Source organism: Perissodus microlepis, chromosome 18 (assembly GCF_051167445.1).
Source record: "Perissodus microlepis isolate ML-2025 ecotype Zambia chromosome 18, ASM5116744v1, whole genome shotgun sequence".
NCBI lineage: Eukaryota > Metazoa > Chordata > Actinopteri > Cichliformes > Cichlidae > Perissodus > Perissodus microlepis.
Window position 1 is genome coordinate 3,097,585 of NC_140478.1, and position 11,045 is coordinate 3,108,629.

At 39.4% G+C, this 11,045-nt stretch overlaps 1 protein-coding gene across 2 annotated transcripts; it reads left to right on the top strand.

The window, feature by feature from the left end:
- The first annotated feature begins 3,972 nt into the window (after positions 1 to 3,972).
- On the top strand, positions 3,973 to 10,815 carry LOC146367040 (uncharacterized). Of its 2 annotated transcripts, XM_084913745.1 has the most exons (7): positions 3,973 to 4,067; positions 4,866 to 5,150; positions 7,546 to 8,343; positions 8,461 to 9,465; positions 9,546 to 9,635; positions 10,060 to 10,122; positions 10,685 to 10,815. In XM_084913745.1, the coding sequence occupies exons 2-7, from the start codon at positions 4,877 to 4,879 to the stop codon at positions 10,711 to 10,713; spliced, it is 2,259 nt and encodes a 752-aa protein (XP_084769871.1). In that variant the 5' UTR covers positions 3,973 to 4,067; positions 4,866 to 4,876; the 3' UTR covers positions 10,714 to 10,815. The 2 variants fall into 2 exon arrangements, with proteins under 2 accessions (XP_084769871.1, XP_084769870.1); XM_084913744.1 differs by having other exon boundaries at positions 7,546 to 9,465.
- Positions 10,816 to 11,045: the final 230 nt, after the last annotated feature.

Below are 11,045 nucleotides of genomic sequence, written 5' to 3' on the forward strand. Positions count from 1 at the left end.
ATGTAAAAGACGGATTTAATGCGACATGACCGTTCACACAGCAGTCGCTTTCTAAAACATCAGATATGTATCGGATTCAGAACCACATACGAAAGTGACCCAGATCGGATTTGAAAATATCGGATTTGTGCCGTTCACACTGTCACACCATGATCGGATATGGGTCGCATTGGGTCAAAAAAATCGGATTTGATGCGCTTTCGCCTGCAGGGTGAACGTAGCCTAAGAGACTGATTTGTTTGAGCCGACTGGAATGTGCTGCTGGAAACAGGGGAGAACAGTATGGACACTGACAGACAGGTTGACCTGTCAGATTGTTTTACTGAGTACATGAACTTCTGTAGAGACGCAGTCATACCTACAAAGACTGTATGCTGTTTGCACAACCAGAAATTGTGACCCTAAACACGACTGAGACCACAGAGTGTTCTTGTTATGGGTTTCTTTTTCTTTTATTGCGCTTGCACAATGTTTTCGGTTTGGCACCAATGTTCCTTTGGACTGTTCAGTTTTCCACCTGACTCCACTCTCCTGTCACTAGCTCCTGGCATCACTGAAAAGGGAGAGACCTGATTACCACAAATAAGCTGCAGCTGCTCATCAGCCTCCCTGGTACTGCCCCTCGACCCTGCTGCACCACACCTCTCCCTGCAGTGGGCCATTTGGAGACCCAAAAGTACAATGTGCAATGATAAAATCTTTTTTTTTTTTTTTTTTTTTTTTACAAAATACAAATGTAATGGTTTTTACAAACAAGTCGTTAATACTACACTTACTGGCCACTTCATTAGGACCCCCTTTTTCCTTCAAGTGCCTTAATTCTTTGCATTATAGTTTTAACAAGAAAACATTCCTCAGAGAATTTCACCATATTGACATAATAGTATTACATAATTGCTGGAGACTTGTCACCTCCACATCCATGATGCAAATATCTAATTCCACCACATTCAAAGGGTGCTCTATTGGATCAAGACTTGGATGCCATTTGAATACAGTGAACTTATTTTCATGTTTTAAGAATCAGTTTGCGATTATTTAAGATTCCAGATTTGGCAATCCACGCCAACAAGGTATTTTCACACAGAGAACTGCTGCTCACTGGATAGCTTCTCTTTTTTGGACCATTCTCAGTAACCCTAAAGGAGACTGTGGTAAAATCCAAGTATATCAGCACAACCATGCCCTGATCAGTCATTTAAATGTTCTTTCTTACAAGGGATACACATGCAAGTGATATGAAACTGCAATAATTTTAGAAGCTGCATTACAAAATTAATGTAAAAACTAGACTTAAAGGGGGGGGGGGGGAAATAAAAAAAGAAACAAAAAAATAAAAAAAATAATTAAAAAAAACTAGACTTATATCTAACACTGTAAGTCTTTTACGGCTTTGTTTCCTTAATGCCATAGCTTTGATGATCTATGGTAACTGTGTCCCCATTAAAAATGAAAAAGTGTAGACATGTCATTCGCACATAATATTTTAAAAGACAGTAACATAGAACTGTAACTTCATAAATACAGTTTTTTAAAATGAATCTGACCTTCTCTATACATCACATCTGAAGTGTTCTTTCTTGTCATGAAGCCATGACATCACATCACATGTTGCACTTCCAGCTTCTCAACACACTCTTTACATGTCAGTATGTATATAACTCTATCTGTCATAATAGTAAATGGTAAATGGTCTGTATTTTTTATAGTGCTTTACTAGTCCCTAAGGACCCCAAAGCACTTTGCACATCCAGTCATCCACCCATTCACACACTGGTGATGGCAGCTACATTGTAGCCACAGCTACTGACAGAGGCGAGGCTGCCGGACACTGGCGCCACCAATAGGCAACGGGTGAAGTGTCTTGCCCAAGGACACAACGGACACAACGACCGAGACTGTCCAAGCCGGGGCTTGAACCGGCAACCTTCCGATTACAATTCTTGAGCCACGATTGCCCCCATAATAGTGACCTGTAAATCCTTTCCAGCTCTCTTTTTAGCCAGTTGCCTAGATTTCATGCCTAATTGCAATGCAGGCTACAGTGTTGGCTGGATTTGGTGCAGGAAATCCTTTCTTAGTGTCCTTTGATATAAAATACCTGGATGTTAGGCAAGGATAAGTCACTCCATAATATGGCCCGCACCCTGGAAAGTACAGGGTACTTAAGATGTAAGACGGAAAATATTGTTTGATTTTCTGGAAATTTACCATGAAATAACCCAGTACATAAAACTACTGATGCAATTATTTTATTGTTTGGTGTACAAAAGCGACTACCTGTAATTACAGGTACTTGTGGTCTTACAGTGTAATTATTTTATTACTTCCTCCAAAAACCTCACTTGTTACACAAAATTACATGGAATTCACAGGCTACTTTTGCCTTAGTTGTGGGTCCAACAGTGTAGTTGTTTCATTGTTTCACAGGTCTTGCAGGTGACTTCATAATACGCCTCGCATTCCAGAAAGTACGTTGTACTTGTTGAGCCTTAATGGTGGGTCTTACAGTGTGATTGTTTCATTGTCTCCTGCAAAAACCTGACTCGCTGCCTGCAAAATGTGCGTAAGAACTTGTGCCTTATTTGCAGGTCATGTTATAAAGTGTTACTGGAATCTGTATTAATGCATGCTGTATCCTCCTCTCTGCAGCTCTGCAGCTTTTTGTGAAAACAGTCTTTAAGGGCATTTGTAGTTCCATTTGCTATTATGAAAGACATTGATATCAGGTGTCAGGAGGCAAGTTAGGCTGATCCATAATCTGCTTCTCTGCTTATCTGCTGGGTGTTCTAAGATGAGAGTTTTATCAACATACTACTCTAGGCAGATTTATAAAGTGAGAACAGTGGCACCCTGCAAGAAATTCTTATGAACTCAGGCACATTTGATTTTTTTGTGTTTATATCTACACAGCCAGTAATCCTGCTCCGTATTCAAATAATAAATTATATTACTAAATAATACTATTGTTGTGCTGGTCATTTGTGTTTCTTGGGATAACACTGAAGAAAAACAAATACGTTATGATGTGTTGTGTATATATATATATATATATATATATATATTATATATATGTGTGTGTGTGTGTGTGTATATAAGATGGTCATTGTGTTTGCAGTTTTCTGACGTGATGTACATTCTGCTTGAAATGTTACATTAAACCACCAATGATCCATGCATCACTTATAGGAATCTATTTTGAAAGTGAAGATCTCTAAATTAGATATCATAGATATTTAGTATTAAACAAATCTTTTCTGCCCTATTCCATGTGCTTGGGGTCTTGGCTTATGCACCTTCTCAAAGGTCACATTGACAGTACAAGCTTTTTCCTTGTGTTTGAAGTACCAATATTGACACTGATAAAACAGCAAAAGAAACCTCACAAGATAACTTGATTGTTCTGTAAATGTCTGCTGAGATCAGATATGGACCATTTTTTTCAGAGTTTATCTTCTGTGGACAGCATTAGAGGATATTTTCTGGGGCAGCGGTAATCCTGTGTTAAGGACAAAGAAGGGTTAAAATCTAAAATTACATAATCCAACACATATGGGATCCTTAACATGGCAGAAGAGTGTTTAAATGGATTTCCTGTCATGTCAATATTTATTTATAATTTCTTTATCATTTTAAGGGGTAGAATATCACTTTGGTGGCTACTTTTCGACTGTGTGCAACCGATGTCCCAGTATCATACTTTGGGCTTTTGCCACCAAGTTAGTGTATGACGAAATGGCTTATATGAGCACAGGTTAGTTTTCTGATACTTCAGTGCAAAAAGGTATGCAGATGTAATTGTAGCAAATGTTTTATAGAAGACTGAAATCTATATATCTGCCAGAACAGCCTCGTTAGATTCATCATTTGTCTGAAGTTTGGCTCCATCTAGTGTTTAGATGTCAGTCCAACAAGACATCTTAGTGTTAAAGACCTGCTGCAAACTCCAAATCAGCACACAGTAGACACATGTGTCTAATCAGGAGCTACTTAAGATCAGGTGTTGATCCCCACTTCAATTTCATTTGTGTTTGCTCTGTCAGTTAACCATTCAGGTCCTTGACAAGGTAAAATTGAAATATATATATATATATATATATATATATATACACACACACACGTATGTTTTATTATGCTTTTTTAAAATGTATCAAAGCAGGATATTTGAATGGTGCTAGTATCACAATGACTGATGAGCTTTTTCCATCTGCTGGTTTCAAGGTTCAGTCCTTTTGGTTTTCTGTTTCTGACTCATTTATTCTCTTAATTAGGCTTGGATAGAAAATGCTGTTTATCTTTGCAAATGTGTTCCATTTTTGTTGCTCATCCCATTGTGGGTCCTAAATCTTACACTATAGCCCACTTTTTTTCTTTTCAAGAAATCAGCTGATGTATGAACACTACTGTCAAGCCAACTTAATGCATTTCTTGAACTGTTAACCTTCTGAACACTTAAACCTGATGCTGCTCCTTGCAGAAATGTTAAATTGACAATGGTGTACAAGTTTTTTTTGAGTTACAAACACACAGCTTCAAACTAAATGAAAATTTGGTGCCATAGTAAGGATTTGGGCCATATCAAATCTGCCATAGATCCCACTGGGTTGGGAGATGATGGCTGAAGACCACAGCGCAGGTTTCTCTCTTTCCAAACCAGGTCATTTACTCTCTCCTTGTATGTGGTCATGTTTCTGTATGGCATATGCTGAATGAAGAATAATGACCTTCATTCCCAGTGTGTAATGTGTCTAAGATTTGTCCTACAGGTAGTAAATGTGTTTTTTTTTTTTTTTTTTTTTTTTTGTTTAAAAAAACTGTTCCTATTAATACAATATGGATTCATAACTGACACCCCTTCCATGTAGGTTGACTGAACATGGCAGCGGCGGTTAACACGCCTCCTCTGGCTCCTGAAGGGCCAAGTGGAGCAAACCCACACGTTCAAGTTAATGCTGACGTTGCAAACTCTGCACAGCAGGATCCAGGACTACACAGCACCAGCCAAGATCCTGGACCTTCATCTCATCCTCAACACCCTGTCTTTCCTAGACCTCTCTTTTATGTTCATGCTCCACCTCTACCCCCGTTCCTCCAATACCAGTGGCCCATGCCCTTGCCTTATAATCCCTTTCCAGGCTTCCTAGGCATGGGTAAGTTGAGAATTTTCATTAGTTTATCAATATTTTAAATTGGTGCTGTGCCTATGGGCTCAAATTGTGGTCATAAATAATTTGTACTTGTAAATCAAATGCGTATTTGTGAACTGGGTTTTGTAACCTTGTAAACCAAAATATCTGCATTTTATGTTTGCGTATCTGTAGATGAGAATTTGTGTGTGGGGTCTGGTTGCACATGCAAAGCAAAAAACTACGTGTAAAACTGTGCGCTCAAGTCCCTTCACATGCGTGCTAGTTTAAAGTTACAAGAACAAATCTTGTTCTTCATTTTGAACCTGGAGGATGTCTTTATAAATATCCCATAGGGGTCATACAAGCCTTTCGGTAGCTGTTGAAAGGGTAAAGTTTTGTTATATCAGTGGCTAGAAATACCATTTTTACTTTAGGATTAGTCTAACACAAAGTCAGGGCTGACCCGGGACCACTGCTGTGAGTCGCAGTGCGCGCAGCATGAAGGCCCTTTCACAGCGGATGCAGCATGTCCTGCTAATGCTAACTAAGCGCCAAGTATCCAGAATTTGTTTATCGCTAATTCATAACGAAGAAAGCTTTGTAACTATCCCCACTAGTGAAGACTGTCATTTCCACAACACTGAAAATGCTGGGTTGGCATGTAAAAGGTAGTGATGTGCGGATCGATATTGAAACATGGATTCTTCCGATACCAGTAGTTTATGTTCTAGAATCGATTCTCATATTAAAATATCGATATTTTAGTACTTTGGGATAAATTTGCAGTTTTTCATTAACGGGAACACAGTGGAAAGAAACTATCATTCGGATCGTCTAAATTGGAAGGAACTACTTCCTTTTCCTCCTTTCATAGTCATATGCGAAATACGGCTGTATAAATGTGTCGCAGCCCCTGGCCTTAGTGGCCAAGTATAGTAAATTGGATTCTTATTACTGAATCGAGTTTGAATGAGTCACTCACCAAAATGAATCGGGTTTTTTGAGTCAGTTGCCCAGAGAGTGCAAAAAATGTATATTTTCACTCAAACTTAATGTTTCTCTTTTCATGTAAATCCTACTGCTAAGATGAGTGAGTGAAAAACAACTATTTTTATAGAGCAAAAAATAAAGATTTCTAAAGGGAACATTTATTTTATTTTTTATTTTATTAGTATTTTCCTCAAATGTGTCAAATATATATATTTTTTCATCTAAATGTCCACTGAGCTGTGAGCCAGGGGCTGTATTGAACGATTGGGTCATGATTCACACATCACTACCTGGCGTGCACACTCACAACAATGGCTGAGCATAAACGGAGTCATATGTGGACGTATTTTACCTCAGCCAAGACACGGTTTGCGATACATGCGGCAAGACAGTGAGGTGTTGTGACAACACCACTAACCTCGTCAAACACCTCACAGTAAATCATATCACAGAATATGATTATGTTGAGGAGGAGCGGGACAGGTGCTACTAGAGACAGACGTCTCTTGCGGAGTCCTTTAGTGCTGCAGGCAGGCAACATGCTCAAATAGCGCACAAGTTCAGGTTTTTTATTTCTATATGATAATTCTGCATTATTAAGCAATACGAACAAGTAGTCTGATGTCCTGTAATCATTATGAAGCTATATTATTACAATTTCGTAATACAATTACATATTGTATCATGAAATACCATGAAACATTAAGTTTTTGTACAGTGTATCGGATCAGTATCATCGATACCACCCTGAATTGTACTTGGGATCAGAAAGGAAATCAGTGGTATCGCACATTAGTAGTAAAAGGGCATTTATTCTACCAGGACCTGAAGCTCAGTAAAGCACCCCTCCAACAGCCAAACCCATCTGTTCTCTGATTGGATTGTTAAATTTGATCAATGTCATGTCAATCACAATCAGCTGAAAGGAAAATGAATCTGGTCAAGTTTTGTACGTGTAAGTTGAGTAACAAACAGCCAGGGAATCTGAGCGCAGAGTTTTACATGTATTTTTCTTTTTGCTTTGTGTGTGCAACTAGACCTTAACGAAAAAATTTGTAACTTATGTAAATATTTTTACACACACCAATATTCTCATCTACAGATGCACAAACATAAAATTTTCAGATATTTTGGTTTACAAGGTTACAAAACTCAGTTCACAAATGTGCATTTGATTTACGAGTACAAATTATTTATGACCACAATTTGAGCCCATACTGTACCCCTTGCGCGCTCTCTACATGTATGCATGCAAGATTCAGTCTTTCTAACATGTGTGAAATGGCTCTGCAACTCCTATCATCACATACAGAGCAGTAACATGTTTATATCTTGTAGAGTAATTAAACTGTAAGGTGGCACTGTCTGTATATTATTCCAAAATGATCACCTTCACTCATTTTTTTTTTTTTCTTTTCTCTTTAAGGATATGGTATGGTCATGCCCCCACTTCCCCCTCCCCCTTACCTGGAGTCTCCAGCTTACATTGTACCACACCCTCAGGTACAACCAGTCGACTATAGACGCCTGCTTCATCCCCAAGTCCACAGTCATGCTCCTTGTGGATCGTTTCAAAATTTAAACCAGACTCGCAGAATTCGCCTGCCTCATACTGCCCCTGTTAGAGAAACGGTGAATTCTGAGGTCCAGACAGAACCCATACACAGAGGTGGAGGTGGCTATGATGAGGGATGCCCAATTCTCAGCTCAGACTCTGGACGTGCAACTGCCTCCAATTCTCCTTCATCCTTAAGCTCTGGTTCCCAAAAACAAGGCTCAGCTGAGGTCGAGACCTATATTATGGCCAGTACTGAGGCAAAAGAACAGGTCAAAGGGGCTGGCACAAACAGAGTCAAACATGACTGTCACATGGTGCATCCTACAGGGATGACTGTTCAGTCATCTAGAAGGGCAACTCAAGAAATGCAGGGATGTAAGGATGCTGCTGTTCAGGAGTCCTCTCTTATCCCTCCTTGCAGAAATGCACATTGCAACATGTGGTCAGTGAGTTCTCAGGATAGCATGGGGCCAGTATGTAGCTTTTCTCAAAAAGAGGATGAAGTCAAAGAGAGGCGCGTCTCTGTTCCTGACATTCTAAGCTGGGGAGGTGATGCATCACAGAAAACGATGACAATGGCAGCTGAGACACTCCTTCAAAATAATCTTGAGATTCCATGTTATGAAAATGAAGTGGAGCATGAAAAGGCTTTTTATCAAAGTCCAAGTAAGCCAAAGAATTATGCGGTGGTTAGCAGTGCTGATAATGTAGATACCGAAGTTATTTCAAGTTCTAAGGACAGTGAAATGATCTTTAAGATCCTCAAACTTCCTTCTCTTTTAGAACCCTTTTCACTGTCAACAAGAGATGCAGATTCTGTGGAACTACTTGTTAGACCTTGCCTATCTAATGGAGATGAAATTCTGCAGGCACTAAATGCACTCCGCGATGGGACAGAAAATGGCAGTAAGACGCATGAAGAGCCTACAGAGACCACTCCAAAGCACACATTTTTAAGTAGATGTCAGATGAATAGTCATATTAATGAGTCAGTTTGGTCTGTGGAGTCTCTAGCTCCTTTCATTCCTACTAAGGAGTGGCTACAGCAGAATAGCGTATTTGAACCTGAAGTCATTGTAGAGATGGAGAGGGCTGACAATGGTAAATGGTCAACCAAAAAAGATGACCTAATTGGTACATTTGCTAAAGAAAGAAGACAATCTTCAAGATTTTCTTCTTCTGACTCTGTTCTGGTGTCAGAAAGTGTTCTTACTTTTAGTACCCCAGCTAAGAAGCAAAGTCCTCCAACGAACCCAGACATGGTGTGTGAAACTGAAGTCTCTGAAACAAAAGGAACTGAAGAAAGCCAAAGCACAGTTCCTTCAGAAAAGTATCCTTTAACTTCACTTACTACCCTGCAGGGTATAATTTTAACTGCCTCCACTGATGAAGAGATGAATGACCATGGGTCTTCAAATCCTGAGGCTAACCAAAGCCCAAACCAGGGAACTCTTATATATGAGCAAGAGGAGAAAAGCTCAGTTGAGAGAAAGGAAACCTGCCTCATTAACTCTGCAGCAGAGGACAAAGTCTCATCCACTTCCCAAATGACTCTCCAAAATGACACACAAATGGAGGTGGCGACTGGCGCACAAAAAGTAGATGGTCAAATGAGAAATGTGGAACTGGGCGTGCCAACAACTGACCAGAAGATGGCTCAAGTGACACCATCAAAGGGAAATTTAGTAGACTGTGCAATCCAGTGTACTGAACTACAGGGTCTAAAGTGTTTATGTGAGGAGTTAAAGGGAGGCGTGGGATCAAACAGAAAACCTCATAAATATCCAGGTGGTCTGATTTATTTAGTTTTTTTAATTGTTTTTCCTTTCATGCCGGTATAGTGCTCTAATTGTAATTTATCTCCATAGACTTGAAAAAGGCAAATGATGGAAAAGCTGAAGTATTCTGCAATCAGAAAAATTCAAAGAGGAATGGTCAGTGGCGAAACAGAGGTCCAGGTAATGAGATGCAAGCGTTACATTAAAATAATCATGAGTCATCTGAAGGCCTGCCCAAAAAAGACTCGCTGTATCTTTGCTGTCACGTTTTTCTAGTGTAAACTTGTTCAGTCCTACAGTGTGACTTAAGTAGCTTCATGCCCATGGTGAGCAAGTTTGCTGCACACGTGCAAGGCAAACTTTATTCTCAGATGGCCTTAGCTTCAAGTCTTTGACAGTCTGACCAAAAATCTTGGCGTGCCAGATGAGACTCCTTAATTTGGGAATGCACTGTTGTATACTGTACCTAGAACTGACGCACTGTACTTTAATAACCTGATGAAAAATTGCAGCGGAATGCATCTGGGCCATCTAATGAAAGAGTGGCCATGTAGGACCAGTCATTCGTATTAAGTTAGAGACAACACTACTTCTTTGTTGACAGAAAAGCATAACGGCCAGCAGGAAGACTGCAATGGATACGGAAGCAGACCTGGGAAGTTGAAAGGTGAGTCACTAAATGATCCTGGTCTTTGGATGGAAAATTGTGCTCACATGGGGCAGATCTGATTTTAAAATTGAATACCAATTGGTCATTTTGGTTTGTGTAGCTGATCATGTAACATTATCAACAATTATGCAGTAACTTCACAACTCAAACTGAGGTAAATATTGTGTATAAAAGAACATTTCACTACAGTTCTATATCATAACATCATTAACTTGATATCCTTAATGGTGGGCTGATGGCATCTGATCTTGGAAGCTAACAAAGGTTGGACCTGGTTAGTAGACCAGGTCAGGAAGTCGATGGGTTGATCCCCAGATCCTCTGGTCTGCATGTCCAAGTATCCTTAGCGTGGTTGTGAATGTTGGAAAGTATTTAGGCATAGATAAAAGTACTGTATGAAATTGTGAAGGTTAAGTGTTTAGAAAAAGAAAACGGTGCTTGAATGAAAACAAAGCATCTTTGCATAAGAAACTGCCTGAGTGCGAGGTAGAAGTGTGTTGTGTCAGTTTGCCACAATTTCACATCTTATTGAAGTTTGCATTGGTTATTCCTCCTTCAGGTGGGAGTGGAAGGTACCCACGGTACTGACAGTGACCACACTTCAACACAAGTCAACACTTGGTTTTTGTTTTTTAATTTAAATTGAGTTATTAAAAAGTTTCTTACTTTTCAATAAAAGCATTGTATTAAACATGATTTAAGTGTTTTGTTTTTTGTTTTTTACGCCATCTTGCTTGTCAGACATTGCTTTGGATGCACAGGTTTCTGACTAGTATAGCAAACTTCACCAGTTCTTCAGGTAAATGACAATGGTTACTTAACAACATTCACCCCAAGTCAGTGATAATTTCACAGCGGTGAAATTGGGTGCTTAGAAAGGTGAGAACTTTTTCTTTTTCCCCCCCAGAATTGGAATTCAC